General features: G+C 40.3%; 1 protein-coding gene across 1 annotated transcript in view; it reads left to right on the top strand.

The window, feature by feature from the left end:
- PDXK (pyridoxal kinase) overlaps positions 1–17,003 on the top strand; it is a 42,286-nt gene extending 25,283 nt beyond the window's left edge. Inside the window, exons 3-11 of the mRNA XM_059493338.1 lie at positions 419–523; positions 3,949–4,032; positions 5,775–5,821; positions 6,678–6,763; positions 7,560–7,605; positions 10,287–10,398; positions 11,357–11,493; positions 12,061–12,127; positions 12,871–17,003. Coding sequence (XP_059349321.1) covers positions 419–523; positions 3,949–4,032; positions 5,775–5,821; positions 6,678–6,763; positions 7,560–7,605; positions 10,287–10,398; positions 11,357–11,493; positions 12,061–12,127; positions 12,871–12,983 — 797 coding nt within the window. The 3' untranslated portion in view covers positions 12,984–17,003. The remainder of the gene's footprint in view (positions 1–418; positions 524–3,948; positions 4,033–5,774; positions 5,822–6,677; positions 6,764–7,559; positions 7,606–10,286; positions 10,399–11,356; positions 11,494–12,060; positions 12,128–12,870) is intronic.
- Positions 17,004–18,438: the final 1,435 nt, after the last annotated feature.

Genomic DNA, 18,438 nt, shown 5'->3' with positions numbered 1-18,438 from the left:
CTTTTTTTTATATATAGTATAAGATAACAAAAATAGATTATACTGACACCCTCCTCCAGTGAAATCTAGAACATATGTTTCTCCTCCTCCACACAGGAAAGGGATAACTTGCAAAAGCTCTGTGGGAAACCTTGCAGGAGCTTGTGTGTGCTCAGCTTGATTTGCTGTTAAACAGACACTCTCAGACTGCAGTGTAGTCACTCCAGCTCCTTTGGGAGGCAGAGGTGCTGAGGAGAAGTTGAGCGCACATCCTGTTCTGCTGGCAGCAGCTTTCACTCAGCACCAGCATTTCACAGGAGGGGAGGTGAAAATCCTTCCTGTGCTGATACTGGATGTGTGGTCCCTCCATGTGTATCATCTGTGTGATCTGAAGCAGAAGATCCATCTCTTGAGAGCTGCCCTGGTGTTTTCTTTGCAGGCTATGCCCACTGGAAGGGTCAGGTGCTGAATTCAGATGAGCTGCATGAACTCTACGAGGGGCTGAAGCTGAACAAGGTCAACCGCTACGATTATGTGCTCACAGGTAAGGAGAGCTTGTTCCTTGCAGCTCCCAGCAGGTGTAAACAGGGCTAAAGAAATTGAAAACACATATCCCTCCTTGTTGCAAGCCAAGCAATTAAAATTTCAGCTGTATATTATAATCTGAACTGGCTCAGTGCTGTTCACCTGGGAGGTTGTAACTGGGCAGGTAAATTGATCCCCTGGTATCATTTACAGACTTGTACAGGCCAGGCATGTACAGGCTCACTTCATATTTTGGGAGTGCCTCTTTTGGAACAATGCATCAGGAATGTCAGAGTATTATTTTTAAATTTATTAGGAAGACATGAGTTTAACCCTTTCTCCTAAGTCTGCAGTGCTAGCACTCTGTGATACTGCAGTGTGATTTTATAAACAGTTCTCTTGATTTTATTTCTATCCTTGATTTTTTTTTTATTTGATCTTTAAGGCTTAGTGCTTTGGACAGTGAGCAAAGTATGAATAGAATTGGGTCTTTGCTTTGACTGTCATATATCTTGATTTTTTGCTCTTGTTACTGTGTGACCGTGTTCACAGGGACCTTATGTTGAGGGAAGAGACAAGGATCTGACTCCATGTTTCAGAAGGCTGATTTATTATTTTATTATATATATTACGTTAAAACTATACTAAAAGAATAGAAGAAAGGGTTTCATCAGAAGGCTAGCTAAGCTAAGAATAGAATCTGAAAGAATGATAGTGAAGATTTGTGGCTCGGGCCCTGTGTCCGAGCCAGCTGACTGTGATTGGCCATTAATTAGAAACAACCACATGAGGCCAATCACAGATGCACCTGTTGCATTCCACAGCAGCAGATAATCATTGTTTACATTTTGTTCCTGAGGCCTTTCAGCTTCTCAGGAGGAAAAATCCTAAGGAAAGGATTTTTCATGGAAAGATGTCTGTGACAGTTACTGTGTAGGTCATCTGAGTGAATACAGTTCTGCAGTGTTTTCCTGTGCTTGCACAAAGTGTTTATAAATACAGGCAAAGAGAACTTCTTGTAGAATACTTCATAGAAAGGAGAGATTCTGCAAGTTTTTAATAAAAATTTCTTCTCACCCAATTCCTGCTTCTCAAAAGTAGGTTACTGGTCAGATTTCACCTCAGTAAGAGCTGTGCATCTGGTTTGCATAGCAGTATCGATTTCTTACAGCAGTGGACAGGGACTTTTTAAAGGTAAGCAGAAATACATCACCAGATTTGGTTGATTTCAGGGCTTCCACATGTAGGAAAGTTCTTTATACACAGGGAAAACTGGAAATTTTAAGTGCATGGGTTATAACTCCAAAGCAGTCATTCTGGGTGTGGCATGTCCAAAGAGTTACTGTCAGGGGTTTTTTGAGGAATATCTCCAAAATAAGGGAGACTGAATAGCAAATAGATTGAACTAAGGTTAAGAAATTAATTTTTGTATTAATGGGCTGTTTGCTATTGAGAAATAGATAAGCACCCTTTCTTTCCTGGAAGGAACTCACACAGAAAATATTTCCAGGAAAAGCACACTGTATTGTAGGAATTTTCAGGAGATGTAAGTGTGCAAAATATATAAATAATATTTGAGTATTCTGTTAGCAGAAATGTTCCTTTTTTTATTTCACTTCCAATTCTTGGAAAAGACCTCTACTCCTTTCTTATCACTGGCAAAATGGATTTAAGAGATTAAAAATGGTAGAAGGAAAATAGAAATCTTCAGCAAAAACGAATTTGGGAGAAAAAGGGATTCTTTATTAATAAAAGTCTTGTAAAATAGGAATTTTTTTGTGTGTTGTTCAAGTTTGTTTTAAAATCTCTTTTGCTGCAGCCATTTTCAGTATGAACAAAAAGAAGGCATGAGTAGAAAGAGCAGTAATTTCTGAACATCTAATAACACGTTTTGTGTTTTAGTCTTCAGCTGCACTGTGGCTGAAATTAAAACCCATTTTTTTTTCCATTCATGACCAAAAGTCAGATTTTTCTCTTCAAACAGACATTCACTATAGTGTACAACTACTTTGTATCTCAAACAAGCTGGATATGATTATTTAAACACTGAAATATGATTATTTAAACACTAAAAAGCAATTTATCAGCAGATGGGGTTTGACTGTTAATTGTCTGATGATTATAGATACCTCAGCTGAGATTAAAATTATTATCTTTAGGCCAATTATACAAAGTAACACTCCATGGGCTTTTTGTGACTGTTAGCTATTTGTAGATCTTCTTGTATTTGTTTCATTTACAGTAAGACACTCAAGGGAAGAGATAAATTTCAGTTCAGTGTAACTGTTTTAAACACCTCTGTCAGTGATGTACAGTATTGTTTTCAGTATTATTATTTACTCAGTATTATTATTATTATTATTCAACTCAGTATTATTTTCCAGCCAGTCTGCCATGACAAGTTATTTTTAAAAAAATCTTTGCTTGACTCTTTTGACTGATTGTCAGCATTTCATGGATAAAATCCAGAATTTTGGCAAAGAATCTTTTCCATTTCTCTGCAGCACCCAAGAACTGATCAATTTTTCAAGTTAAAAAAAAATCTCCAAAATCTACTTTTTTAATGTAGTTTAAAATATTTTATTAGAATGGACATTTCCAAGGACATTGAAAGATGCTGCCCTGCTAAAAATAATAGTATTAAATCAGAGAATCACAAAATATGCTGAGCTGGAAGGGACCCACAAATATTGAGTCCAGCTTATGGCCCTGCACAGCACTGTTCCCAAGAAATGAACTACAATAAATTAAAATCAAATAGATAACTCATAAATGTTGTTAGTAAAGTTAATACATAAATATATCAATTAAGGAACATCTATAACATTTAAAAACTAGTGATTAAATAAGAATATTTTGGTGCTAGCATTGTGATTGTAGCCTTGAAATACAGTAAAACTTATTTCCAGCTTATTTCACTGCTAAGCCTGAAAAATAGGAACTTTATTGGTGTTTTGGAGATCGCTCTAAAATTATCAAGGTTAAATCTCTATTGCATTAATGTGTTGGACTCTATCAGCAGGAACACTATTAATAATAAAAATTGCATCAAGACAGAATATGAGAAAAGTATATGGAATTTTGAAAAATTTCTTATTACTGCATGAAAAATAATACTGATCAAAATTAAAAGGAATGTTGTTTCCTTCTAGCTTGACCTTTGTTCATATATGTTCAAGCATTGTGAAGTTATATGAGCCTTTCCTGTACAACATTCTCAGTAAATGGATTTTTAAGGTTGTACTTGTAGTTGTGCAAGCACTGTCTGAATTTGTATTCCAACCTTTTATTCCTGAGTCAACTACTGAAATAAATGCCTTTGTTCTAAAAATGCATTTATCCAAAGAATAGAAGTATGCAGCATTCCTATCCAAAACTAAAAACAGCAAAAGTGTTCAAGAAATTGGACTTCAAAGGTGTCTTTTTTTTTTCTTTTCCTGAAAGGGTATACAAGAGACACATCATTTCTGGCAATGGTGGTGGATATTGTCCAGGAGTTGAAGCAACAGAATTCCAACCTCGTGTATGGTAAGGATGTGCATTATAATCCTTCCTACTCCCTCACTGAGTATGCTCATCATTTTCACATTTTAGGATGGATGGAAACACTGTTCTGATGTTACACAACACTTCTGATCTGTCTGGAGCCAGCTGGGCCTTCAGTGATGTTTCATTTCAGCTTTAGGTGGTCAGGGTGTTGGGTTTTATCTCTCTATTTGCTGCCTTTCAGTGTGGTTCTTGCATCATGCCATCCAAAGGAGAGTGTGCCTTGAGGACTGGTTGTCTGTATCCAGGAAAAAATAAAATTCCCATCCAGCTGGTGCTGATACAGAGGCTGTTCAGAGTTCAGAACAGCCACAGTTCAGCACAGAACACAGTTCAGAGGCTGTGTGGGCTGGCAGATGAAGCCTCTCCTTGATTCCCAAGTCAGCCAGGGCAGGACAGGCTCTCCCATGTCACCCTGCCATGGTTCCTTGTCACATCCCAGAAATGTCCTGCTTTGCCTCATGAGTTTCATGATTTACCTTGAACTCCAGGGCTTTTTTAGCTCTGCTTATTTTAATATTCCCTAGGACTGTCCAGGGAGCAGGAGGCTCCAGCAGCTGTTGTCACTAAAATGTCACATCAGGCTTCAACCTGGGAGAAAAGATTTCTTCTCTTCCCTTCCTTCCTTTCCTGAGTGTTTCAGGAATAACCAGCATAGGCTTGAATTTCAGCTGATAGGGCAAAATCAGTGAGGATTTAGTGGGATAAAAAGCTGGGAATGATGGTTTGAGCTGTCATCTTCAGGCTCAGTAAACAGTATGGCCAGGAATCATCTAGAATGATTGGCAGGGTTTGCAGGGTGTTGTACTGAGCTGTGATCCTGATTTAAAATTAACAAAGCATAGGTTTTAATTAGCAAAATATAGCAGAGAAATCTCGTCTGGGTTTTGTTGCTTTTTAGCCTTTATTTACACTATTGGATTGTCAAATTCTTCATAGCCTTGTGTAAAAGCTAAAAAGTGTTTTGGAATATGAACAGAAAGAGACATCTCACTGTGCAGAGCAGGAAGGAAGTGGTCAGGTGGTGAGAGCACAACGAGGCTTCTAAGATCCTGTATGTTTAATAAATAGACTCTAACATAAAGAAAATATTTTTAAAATGTAAAACAAATTGCCCTCTTTTTACTCATAGAAACTTCCTGAAATACTGACATTGATTTGATATCTTTGGATTTGTGCTTCTTTTTGATCTTGCTTAAAGATCTGTTAATACAATGAACAATGTTCCTTTTTGAAGTGCAGTGCCAGGCTGTTTCCATCCTCACTGAGGACTCTTGGAGTGTGTTGTTAGTACTGCTGGTGATCCAGAACCTGTTCCAAACATGTGTTAAATATCATTATACCAAATACTTTGGCATGAATTGTCTTCTTGTTTCATTATAATAGTTTCTTTATTTAATACACACAGAGCATTTTGGTGTGTACATTTGGAATATATTTTTTCATACTAAAGTAAAAACAGGACTCTTTTCAGAGGTGTTATCTTCTCCCATGTTTCTCCCCTTCATACTGCCATTCCAGACAACTTTTTAAGACACATGACCTACTCTTTCAAAATAGGCAGCCACCAGATACAAATTTCTGTGTGCTACAAGAGCTGTGAGAGTGTGTAAGCTTTGAGGTGCTCAATGCTGTTTTGTAGCCATCACTGTTACCTAAAATTTCTCTCTCCCACCAGGGTCTTCATAATTGTACCCTATTTCTAAACCTAAATTTTTTTCCAGTGTGTGATCCAGTGATGGGTGACAAGTGGAATGGAGAAGGCTCTATGGTGAGTAGTACTCTTCTGCTTGGATTCTCTGTGTAGTGAATGTTTGTGGTATAAAGGTGTATAAAGATTTATTATTTTTAAACAACAACAAAAAAAGGTGCTTTGGATCCCAGCATCAAGTAAGTTAGTACTTAAATTCCTTGGTTTTGAATGAGATTGGTATCTGGAAAGAATGACAGCTGCCCAGCCCTGGGATGGTTTCTGGCTCTCTCCTGAGACAACAGACCTTGTCCACAGGAAAATATCCCCCATCCCTGTCTCTCTGGAGTTCTCTCATCACCTGTCCAGAGCTGTGTTCTGGCTGGTAGCCTGGCTGCCATTGTCAGTCATCCTGGGGAATGGACACAGCCCTGGAACCTAAATGAAGATTATTTATTTCATGTGGGATCTGACAGCTGTTGGGCTCTGAGCTGGGATCGGTGACAGAAAGATCCTGTGTGCCAGTACCAGGCTGCACACTGACAAAAAAAACCATTCATTTTTAATCAAAAATTTTTTAACAAAACAGTTTGGTTTGGAGGTAAGGACATGAGTGAGCTGGGACACTCTACTTCCTCATGCTGCTGAGTCACCTTGGTGAGAAAGAACTTAAAAATTTCTCACCCAGACATCATTTCCTTTTAATGCTGCCAGTTTAGGTCCATCTGCTTAAAAACGGTGCTTCCCATCCCCTCCAGGGAAGAAAGGGCTGATGGTGACAGTGTCCCCAGCTGGAGGATGCTGTGCCACTGCAATTGCAGAGCTTGGAGCTGTCAGGTCCCTCAGTGGCAGCTGGAGTGGTGGGTGAGGGAGGGAGAGCTGCAGTCCCACATCTCAGACACTCTGAGAACTTCTGACTCTGTTTTTTTCTCCCCAGTATGTGCCCAAGGATCTCCTGCCAGTCTACAGGGACAAAGTTGTACCTGTTGCAGATATAATCACTCCTAACCAGTTTGAAGCTGAGTAAGTGCTTATTTCCTTTTCTAGCCAAATAAACTTGTGGAAAAAAGCAGGGAACATTGATACCCCTTAATTTTATTTGTCTCAATATAGTGCCTTTTGTATGTATGTGTTGGGTTTTAACTGTTAGTTTAAAGTGGTGTTTTTCAGATGACCTCAATTGCTGAATGTTGAAAACAATAAAAAACCCAGGAGTTATGTGAGGAAAAGATTATTCTTGTTTTCTTCAGTGTCTCATTTTCATGATTATTTCTTATTATCACCAGAGGCGTGTTTCTTGGACAGGTTAAAAAATACCTTCCCCATCCTTACTCATTAGTATGAACATTTTAATTATGTGCCAGAATATCAGAACTGAAATAGTTTGGTTCCAATTCCCTCCCCCCCCACAAAAAAAAATATATTCAGAATTACCACCATGGCAGCATCTCAGGGCAGCTAAGAATTTAAATGTCTCCTCGTGTCCTGTCTACACAGCTGTGACTCTTTGGTCAGGAGATAAACTCTGGTGGTGCAGCACAGGCTGTGCCCTAAAGGGGAGGCAGCAGCTACATGGCAGAGGGAGAGAAAACACTTGTGAGGGGATTTTTGTGATGCAGGGGTCTCTGGAGGAGGCAGGGTGGGACTGGTGTGAGTGCACTGTGCACGTACAACACTGAGGTCTGCTCCAGCAGACCGTGGAGCTACAGATGGGTTTGGCCTGTTTGGTGCAGTCCCAGCTCTCCTCCTCTGAAAGGGCAAACAAAAAATCACTGCCTGGAGAATTCCTGCTGTTTTAACATTTCTGCTTCATTTTCAGGTTACTCACAGGCAGGAAGATTTACACAGAAAAAGATGCACTGGAGGTGAGTGGGCAAAGGGTGGGTGGGGTGTGTGACATCTCTGCATTCCTGCCTGCAGTGCTGCACTTTGCCTTCAACCTTGGAGTCACTTTGGCCTCTGTCCTTGCCATGTGTTTATCATTAAAGCTTGTACACTTCAGGCACAAAATATTTCCTGCTTCAGTGTCAGAATTCCAAAGAAACTTCCCAAAGGAGCTCCAGAGAAAGGGATTACAGTGGTAGTGAGTACATCTCTCTGAACTTACTTTCTGCAGTGAAGGAGGAGTGGCAGCAGCACACATGGCAAAAAAAAAAAAAAAAAAAAAGTATAATATAATAATATATAGTGTATATAATATATAATAATATAATATAATATATATAATTATCTACAAGGATAGATAATATATATTATAATAATTATATATTATTGTATCTAATTATATATATAATATATTATTATATAAAATATATTATATATAATGATCCACTCTGTTGGTTATATCATATATCATATCATATCATATCATATCATAATATATCATTATCCACAGAGTGCATTATTATGTATAATAATCCACTCTGTGGATATTACTTGGTTGAGGTGAAAACCCCAGGGGACCCCAGGCATTAGGAACCTGTTTGGGGCTCTGCTGCCCACATTCAGCAATGCTGGGTGTGATAACAGCTTTTCCTCACTCTCCCAGATAAATCCACAGCATTGACAGCTGCTGTCATTGCCATACAGAGCTGATAGATGGCCTGCAAATATATTGCATGGAGGTGTAATGATTTGCCCTTTCACACAAAGTGAAGAAAATAAAAACCTGTAGGGCTTGGTGCTGAAGGACAAAATAGAAATCCAGTTTTATTGATGTCTTGAGAAAGGCTGAGCTCTTTGTTTTGTTGACTACTCAAGTGCTTTCATAATGGGCTGATGTAATTCCCTCCAGTTTGGTTTTGAACTTCAAAAGAACACAAAATCTTTAAACAAGCAGCAGCTGCAGTGGCACCCTGGAGAGTAGCTGGGGATCTCTCAGCCCAAATGTTTGTTGTTTTTTTGCTGTAGCAACGTCAAACACCACAGGTTGGTCACCATCCCTTCACAGCAGGAAGCAGCTACAGAGATCTCATCTCTGAATTTCCTCTGCCCCCATTTCTGCATTACCCCACTGTGCTGGGTGAGGATGATGAGCTGTGCTTCATGCCAGTAACAGCAACCTCAACTCAGTTCTTTTCTCATCTCACCAGTGGAACCAGTCTTGAGAAGAACATAATTAGCTGGGCAGCCATTAGTTTTAAATTTGCATATTTCAACTGCAAACCTGAGTTGCTTGTGCTAAACAGTTTTGCCAATTAGTCTTCTGACTGATTAATGCCATAGCTCTGATTTGTGATGGGCTTTAAAAAAAATCTCTCCCAAAGAGGTGGAATTATACTTAGAAATGGAAACATTTTTAAAGAAGTTGTTTGCAGGATATTATACTTTAATCTGTCTCTATTTCCAGCTGCATGTCATATATGGGTCTGAGTAATCATTCATGCTGGAATTTGTCCCTTTTAAAGGTGGCAGGAATTCTGGCATTGATTTCCATGATTTCATGCTTGCTTTCCTTTCCCTAACAAGACCTGTGATGGCAGTAGTGTCTTCTGACATAAAATTTAGCAAGATGTAATATTAATGTGGAAAGGACTAAGTCCTACAGCTAGAGACAGTGGAGATTAGGGTCCTGGTGAATTGTGACTGAGGAATGAAATTTAGTTTAATATTCCTGCACAGACTGATTGTGTCAGTGTGTGCTGGTGGATTTACTGCTTCTACAAAACCCCACTGATGTCTGTGCAAAGAGGTCTGACAGCTGAAGAAACTTGGAGGCTTAGACAAGAAAAAAAAGCAATAAAGTATTAAAAAATAGCAGAAATAAATCCTTATCATCCAGCTGCTCATGAGTCATAGCTAGCCTGAGAGGGTTTTTAGTTAAACTCTTCTGGGAGAATTAATATTTTATCCATGTTTTATACTGAACTCATTATTGAAGTCATTCTTTATTCTGTGAAATCAAAATCACTTCTGTCTGTAACAACCAATTGTGATGTCAGGAGTAGAGTATTAATGAGTTTAATGAGGAACAGACAGAGTGGAAATACATCTGCAAAGGTATATAATTTACAGCTGTAGTTTTGGGGTTGAAACAGAATGAGAAAAGAAGATTGAGATAGACACGCTTCTGCCTCTGATTTAGGTTTTTTAATTTTTGGTAACTCTAAAACTAGTAGCTAATTAAGATTTCATTACCTGGTGTTGCGGACTTTTTAGAAAATGCTTCAAGATGCCAGATAAGTTGCAAGTGTCTGTATATTTATTCTCTTATTCTTTTGATAGTATGTTCTGAAAACATGATGCAGGCAAAAATTCTGATCCCAGCTGAAACAGAGTATTTTTCCAGAGGAGCATCCAAAGATAACACAAACAGAAATGCTTGTATATTTTAACAAGTGTGTACATTTAAATGTGGCTGTTTTGATTCCCCTAGTTCAAAGTAATGCCCCTAATTCAAGTGGATTATTTGAATAGAGACTGGTGTTTTTTCTCTTTACAAAAGATGCCAAAATAAGGTGTTTGTTAAAAATCCTCAGTACTATGAATGAAAGTTTAATCCACACATATTGCAGTCACTGATTGCTGCCTTTTTGCACACGGACAGGTAATGGATATGCTCCATGCCATGGGACCAGAGACTGTGGTGATCACAAGCTCAGATCTACAGGCGCCTCTGGGAAATGACTACCTGATTGCTCTGGGAAGCCACCAAAAAAGTAAGTGAAGAGCTCCTTCCTTACCTCTGCTCTCTTCTAACCTGTCTGTGCTTGAAGAAGAAATTCTACCAGGCCCATCTGCATGGAAGGAGCACAGATTCCTAAGTGAGCCCCTTGTCCTGCAGTAATAAATACCAGGAGTGGTGAGACTAGGGCTGCTCCATGAGAAAGGACAGGAGCTGAGTGTGATCATAGTCCCTGGCAGGACTCTGTCCCCACCCATGGGACCTGAATAAGGTCAGCAGGACAGGGGGGTGGTGGCAGACAGGTCCCAGTGACAGTCCAGAGTCAGGGAGGCAAGGCAGGTCTGAGATATATCTGGAAAATTCAGTAAGTGTCTCAGGGCAGCAGGGCTGTACACAGGAATATCTGCACCAGGCCTGAGCTCCATGCAGCTCCTGGGCAGAGGAGGAGGAAGAGAATGTCCTAGGCAAGGTTTTTTGGGACTCTTACAGCCCCTGGTACTGACCCTGGTAGTAAGGATGTAAAACAGGAACTTGGCATATTTGAATGCTTTCCTGAAAAGTCACTCTCTCCTTCCTGTTAGCAGATTGTTCCTCCCTTGATAGGTTATAAAATACCCTCCTTGATAGGTTATAAAATACCTTCCTGCTTCTTCTCTGTGTCCCCTTTTGTGCTGTCACCAGGATTCAGTGTGTTCACACAATGTTTCCACCTGATGCTTACAGTTATGAAGGATGAAAAATGAAGGTGGTAACTCCCTCCTCCCTCTCAAATAAAGTATATACAGTATAGAAGTTATAAATGCTGTCCCAAGCTGGCCAAATTTTGGAAGGCTTTTCCTTTTAAAAGATCTGGTACAAAGTTTACAATACTCCTTTATGTTCCAAACATTCAAATCTGATGACGATTTTTAAAAAAAATTCTTTTTAAATTCTAGTGATTGCTGTTGTATTAGTGGCTGGGTCTGTCACTTAACTGTGGATCTGTGTTGTAGCTAAAGCAGATGGTACCAGGATAACACAGAGAATTCGAGTGGAGTCTCCCAAAGTGGATGCTGTCTTTGTGGGAACAGGAGACTTGTTTGCTGCTATGCTTCTGGCATGGACACACAAGCACCCAAACAATTTGAAGGTGGGGAAGAAGTTATCTCATCTCTCTGCAGCTTTGGACCTTGTTTCTCTTGAGTTTTTTTTTTTTTTTAATTCTGATCTGTGACATTATTTAAATATTGTCTTCTGTTTTGTCTTTTTTTTTCCTCACCTCAGAGGAAAAGCCATGGAATTTCCCTTTGGCCAAAAGGGACATTAAATTGTCATATTTCAGTTAGATTGATTTTTTAATTTTTCCAAATAAAATGTTGTTCTTTTTAGAGAGACAGACTGCATCCATGTTTACAATTACATTTTTTATCCTCACTTCATAATAAGCAGTGAAAATAATTTCTCAAATCCATCTTTCTTTCCCTTAAGGACACAGAGTCCTTGATACAAGTATGATTTCTAATACCTGTTTAGGGAGAATTAAGTAAAAAAAAAAAAAAATTATCCCAAACTCTGCATTGCATAGTTGTCACTATGTTTGCTTTGTCAGTCATGTTTTCCTTCTAATAGCAGTATTTTTGAACTAGCATTAGTTATTATTTAGTAATATTGATGTAGGTAGCTGAAGTTTTACTAAACACTGAATATGTTGTTGCAGGTGGCATGTGAAAAGACTGTGTCAGCCATGCAGCACGTTCTGCAAAGGACCATTAAGAGTGCAAAAGGTAAATTAAATTCATCCAGACTTCGTTCCTGTGTTGTCTGGATTGGAATCAGAAGAAATATTCAAGGAGCTTTCTGGGTTTCCTGACTAAAGGCATCCCCTCACTGCAGAAGCAGGCAGAGATTTACAGAATGAGAGCTTGGTAGTTTTGTGTGCATGTTCCTGCTGTGTCCTCCAGGGCCATTTTTGACCAGAGCTGACTGCAGATGTCACTGTTTAGCTTGTGCTGGGTGGCAGTCGTGCTGACTGTGCCTGACTCAGCTCTGCAAACCTGGCACAACTCGAGATGTTTGCTGAGTTTGGTGTGCCAAAGAGCTCCTGCTTCAGTGTAGCTCACCCACTGTCCCTATGAGTGTGTGTTTAGCACTGAAAGGGGTTTATCAACTAATAATAGTTTCTTTGCTGTGTTGGCCCATGTGAGGAGTGATTTTTTTTTTCAGCTTCTCTCCCCTTGGAGTTCCCATCTTTCAATTCTTAAGGAAATCTGTGTGTTCTCTGAGCATGTCTGTGTGACTTCCTAATTAACAGCAGAGCTGTGTTTCTTTCCTGGAGAGAGGTGTGGAACAGTGGTGATAAGAAATCACAGTGCTGACTTGGATTTTCCACATTGGAAGCTTTTAGCATGGAGCAGTAAGGGAAAATGGGGAAGGGAGGCAGGTAGAGAAAATCGTGGGGTAACAAAACAATGTAACTTTGTAATGTAATACTGCTGTTTTTAATGACATTCTGATGTCATCTTTTTAGTGCAAGCTGGAGAAGGAAACAAACCAAACTCAGCCCAGCTGGAACTGAGAATGGTCCAAAGCAAAAAGGACATAGAAAACCCAGAGATCATAGTGAAAGCCACCGTGTTATAAAGGCTCCACGTCTCCAATAACGCACAATGTATCGATGTCCTCATTTCTTTCCTGTAAATTGTAATATTTGCCTTAGATCTGTGACAGAAACCTGACTTTCATGAAATAGTGCCCAGCATAGGCAGATGTCCACTCTCAAACATATGTGCTGGCCTTGCTCAGTTTTAAATCCAGAACAGTTAGTGTGCATTGAAGCATATTCCCAGGTATCCCAATGTCTGTCAGATTCACTTAGTCTGTCTGATTACCCAGGGCAAAAGAGCAATGTTCCTGCCTTGCCAAAGACTGTAGATGTGAATTTGCTAATGGAATGCTTGACTGACTGGAAAATGTATTTCAAGATGGCATCTAGTGCCAATGGAGCTGGCTCCATGCTCCCTTTTCCTGGAGGTACCTGGTTACCTACCCTGGTATTCAGTACCTCAGTATCTCAGCTGCTATGAAACTAAGCAGGGTTAAAGCTACACACACAGTTCTGCTCGTGTGTAGGAGGACTTTGAAGATGTTTGGCATGTTCAGTACTCTGAAGTGACCTTGAGGTGTCATTCATGTTGCTGATCTCTGCTCCTGTTTCTTGTCCATGAACAGCTGCACAGTTTCAGTTGTCACAGGTCCTGGCTGCTTATTTCTCATGTCCATGGGTGCCCACATGATTTTCCTCCAAAAGCTGCTCCAGAAGCATCTTCATCAACAAGATCATGCCTTGATTCAGTACCACTGGTTAGAAAGGTGGCCTCTGAGGCCAGGTTTGATTTTAACTAAGGGCAAAAGAGAAAGCAGCTCTTACCATGGAGTTGGCTGCCTTGGTTTATTCATTGTGGGTGGATGTACTTAAAAACTACATGAGCACTTCCCTTAACATTAGTGAGCACTGCTGGCAGCCTCAGCAATGAAGCAATGTGGCAAAAGTAGTATTTTTGGTTTAGTAAATCTGGTCAGTTACAAGTGTTTACCAAATGCCGTGAAACAGAAAAATTAACTTGTTCATAAAGTCTCTGCAAGCAACACCAATTAGAGATTACAGAAATACATTATTATTTTTATTAATAATGCACAATTCTGCTTGATAAGGCATCAGAATGGGATTTTAAATAATTTCAATGTCCTGTGGATCATAGCCACATCCCAAAGCAGCAGGGCAGCTCTGCTGACAGGTATTGGACACTCGCACTTGTGTAGGATTTCTGTATGGGATCCATGTTCTTGCTTGTCCCAAGATAAAGTCTAGTGTGGTGTTAAATCCAGATCAAGCTGAGGAGCTTTTCTTGTCTCAGACTACATAAGGGGATGGAAATTGAATTTCTGATTGATTTCCTCTCCTGCATTTGGCATCGAAAGTGAAAAAAAAAATTATGTTACTTGAGAATTTAAGGAAAAAAAATCAGCAGGAATTTATCTACAAAATGAGACTCTACTGCCAGTTTCTAGTAACCACTGTAATGAAATAACTTTCTAGCAATAACTTTGGTGTTGTGCACAGTTGCTAAAATCAGCAGTCAATAGCAGAGATATGAGCTCATGGCTGCTACCCAACCTGTAAAAAGCTGTGACCTCCCTTGACAGTGTGTGCAAGTGTCTGATGGGAAGCAGTGGAGAGGGAACCAGGCTCTTCCCAGTGGTGCCCAAGGAAGTGATAAATAGACAGGAGCACAAACTAAAATACAGGAAAATCCATTTAAACATTAGGAAAATGTAATTCACTGTGAAGGTGGTCAAACACTGGCACAGGCTGCCCAGAGAGGTTGTGGAGTCTCTGTTCTTGGAGATGCTCAGATGCTGACTGAACTTGGCCCTGCTTGCTCAGAGGTTGGAGCAGATCTCCACAGGTCCCTTCCCACCTCAGCCATTCCATGATTCTCTGAGCACACTGAACAACCTTTCTTTGCAGCTCTACAGTTCTAAATTTTGTCCTCCCTGCAACACAAACTTCCAGATGGGCTGGAAAATACTCATAATAATATTTCCCCCCTTTTAAGGTAAGCTGCTGTTTGCTTGGGCAGCTGTGCCAGGAGTACAATTACCTTTTTTGAGATACTTGCTTTCAGCAAAGATTTTAAATACTGTAGCTGGTGATATGTTTCAGCAGTTGAACATGAAAAGGATTTTAACTGTTTCTAACATTGATTAACCAAGTGCTGCATGCCATATTCCAAACATAACTGTGAGTTTATTAATCTTTTAAAATTTAATTTAAAATTTCATGTGGAAGTGTATAATCCCTGCTATCCTCTTAGGAAGGAGAGATCCACATCCTGAACTTCCCTGCCTGTACAGACAATGGTCAATGCCCTTTTAGTGAGGCAGCACAATTTTATTTTGCCATTAGAATAAACAGACTTCACAAAGGACTGAGAGCAAGGCAAGGGCTGTTTTCTCTGAAATAAAGAAGCTTGGAATTTGGGAAGCTTGGAGCTACCTTGCAAAGAAGATTTTAATTATAAACCACGATGAGCTGTGATCTTAACATGAGATACAAAGTGATATGTTTGTTGGAGCAGTTTACACCTGTCAGGTGTAATCTTTTCTCATTTCATAGAGAATGGATCTGTTCAGTAATTCACACCTTCCTCAGAATCTGTGACATACCCATGTTAAAAAAAAAAAAAAGAATATTCATACTAATGTGCTCAATTTGCAGAAGTTCTGTTTCACAGTAGCTGGATCCTGTAGCAATGGGCTGCTGCTTCCTCTGCTTGAGTCCCTGAGGGTTGCTCATGTGATACCTGTTCTAAACTCCCACTGACCTGGTCTAAATTAGGTCAGGTTTATATCTTCAGTGAAGAATTGGGCTTAACATCTCTTGCCAGGAACAAACATCAGAAATGATCTGTAAATATATTCTGTAGCTAATGTTTTGTAGCCGTAGCCACAGCAGGCTAACAGGTATTTTTGAATGTCAAGGTACACATTTTTATTTGTTTAGAGTTACACAAAGCTCATGTGCAGAACAAAATTCAAAGACTCAGCACAGTCCTGTGTAATATTCCATTCCCTCCTCTCCTGCATATTATACCTGTATCTTTCCCTGAGTTCCTGCTGTCTGTCTCATGGAGCTGTCTCAGTGCTAGACAGTGCCCACTGCTCATTTAGGGGCTTGAAGGAGACTGACCAGCATTGTCTGATTCACTTGCAAACCTCTAGTTAAAGATAAAAGGTTAATCTCAACTAGCCTAGGTCCTGATTGATGGCAGGAGAACAAGCACTTTAGCCCAGAGAGGGAGTCTGTAATGATGGATAATCTTCCCTGGCCATCCTGGGAGCATGGAAGGTGTGACCCTGCTGGGCACTGGTGGCTTCAGTGCCACCTGTGTGACCTCAGAGGCACAGGAGGCTTTTCCTGGCAGCACATGGAGCTCTGGGAGAGGAGAATGCTTTGTGTTTGTGTCCACTCAACTGCCCTCACATTCTTTCTCCCTTCTGGAGTGAATTTGTGTCAGGTCCCCTCTTCCTGGAGCGATTTGCAGTGCCTGTGGCCACTGCTCAAGTCCACCCACTCGTTTTTGGAGCCACCTGTGCAGGAGAGACCAAAAGTTGTTTACAAACCATGGACTCTGGGCCTGGATTAGTCTCTACATGCTGAGAATTGAGATGTGCATAATGACATTGTGCTAAAATCAGTGCTACTCACACTCAATAGAAACACTTCAGAAACCTGCAGTATGAATTGTTGATGTTTGTGTGCCGATTTTTATCTCAGATGGGGAGAAATCCATAATCCATGTGTTACACAAAAGAATTGGAGGACCAAGGTTTCCAGCTACTCATACTGCCTTTTGAGTATCTTAACTGTGTCTTGATTGGATGGTGTTAATTTGTTGTCTGAGACTGTTATGGTGATTGTATTGATTAATTTTATTTTAAAATATGTGGCAAGGAAGATTGTAATAAAAGCATCTACCTTTATTATACTGTGCACACACAAATTGTTTAGATCCTATTTTTAAATATGTTAATCATTTCAGAATTAAACAGCACAAGAATGGTTTGATAGTCTTGCTGAATAAAGTGGATGTAATTAAATGTTTCCTTAGTTATGTCCTAGGGTAGAGAAAGGGTAGTTAATGGAAGAGAGCACATTTGTGCCCTTTAATCATCTTACTGTAAGATGTGGATGTGGAAGTAACATCATCATTGTCTTAATTTATTTTCCTAAGAGGTTTCATGGGAAGATAATCTATGGCATTCTGCAGCACTCCCTTGCATTCCTCTTACTTGTAGGTGTAGGACCTCGTTGTGTTGTGCTCTTTTTTCCTGCAGACAAGGTGAGAAGAGGGGCTTGGAGTAAGAACCATAACTCATTTTGAGATCTCATCCTTGTGCAGCATTTAACTGCACTCCACTCACTGAATTTTTACCTTCACTGTGTAGGGTAGAGCACACAGGGGCTGTAGAGTGGGAAACAAATGTTCCTCCTGTGGGAACAGGAGCTTCTGCCAGCACTCAGCAGTGTCCCTGCCAGCCTGGTGGTTTGCAGGAGGAGCAGAGCAGGGATCCAGGTTAAGGAGAGCAGGAGGTGCTGTGTCATTCCATTTGTGTCCTGCAGAGGTTTGGTTTCTATTTATACTGGAGAAAAAAAAAAAATCTCTTCCAAGTAAAGGTTCTTGTCCAGGTGAAGAATGCTTTTAAAAGCTGAGACATGTTACAAATTTTAGTCACTCTGGTACAAATTCTGGTCATTCTGGTACTGAAATATTTCTTCATAAAGAGAGACACATCCCTTTTACATCCCCTTGCTGCTGTACTGGCTTATTGGCTGTAGTCATTGTAAATGCCAGGATTAGATACCCAGAGAGCTGTTCTTCCTGCAAGCACATGTTCTCCATGTTCCTGGTAAGTGAGAGCCTGCTGAGCAGCTCTGCAGCTTTCTGCACCACCTCCATTGGAGACATTTGTCAGCCATGGAAACTGAGCTTCGACATGTTCCATCACAGCCCAAAAATAGCTCTTTGAAAGAAATGGAAACTCTTGAAGGTCCATTATTGTCAATAAATGAGTTTATTACAAACCAGTGAGTTTGTACATGCATGCAGGAGCAGATTTCAGGTACATCCCCAAGGTTCAGTCACCCACTGCAGGAGTGTGCCCTGAGCCAGGGCTGCTGCTGTCAGGGCTCTGCTTCAGGAGAGACCCAGCCAGCCCTCAGCATTCCCCAGAAGGGAGGAATGTGGTGTGGCATCCAGCAGCCAGGGAAAACTCCCATCTGCTTCACCAGGAACCCAGTGCCACCAGTTTGGTGCTTTTGCTGCTTTTGAGGCAGGTGGGATGCTCCTAAATGTGCACCCATTCCTGATCAGTGCCTCCACAAATAATGGTAATAAATCCCAGTGAATAAGGCAGCACATTATTCAGAGAGAGAGAAAACCAGCAATATGAGAAGGCTGTGCCATATGTTACCACTGAAATCACACTTACCTATTGCCCTTGTGGTTGCATTGCTGTTTAGAAAAACAAAATC

Source organism: Ammospiza nelsoni, chromosome 2, assembly GCF_027579445.1.
Source record: "Ammospiza nelsoni isolate bAmmNel1 chromosome 2, bAmmNel1.pri, whole genome shotgun sequence".
NCBI lineage: Eukaryota > Metazoa > Chordata > Aves > Passeriformes > Passerellidae > Ammospiza > Ammospiza nelsoni.
This window is presented reverse-complemented; position numbering and strand designations above follow the sequence as displayed.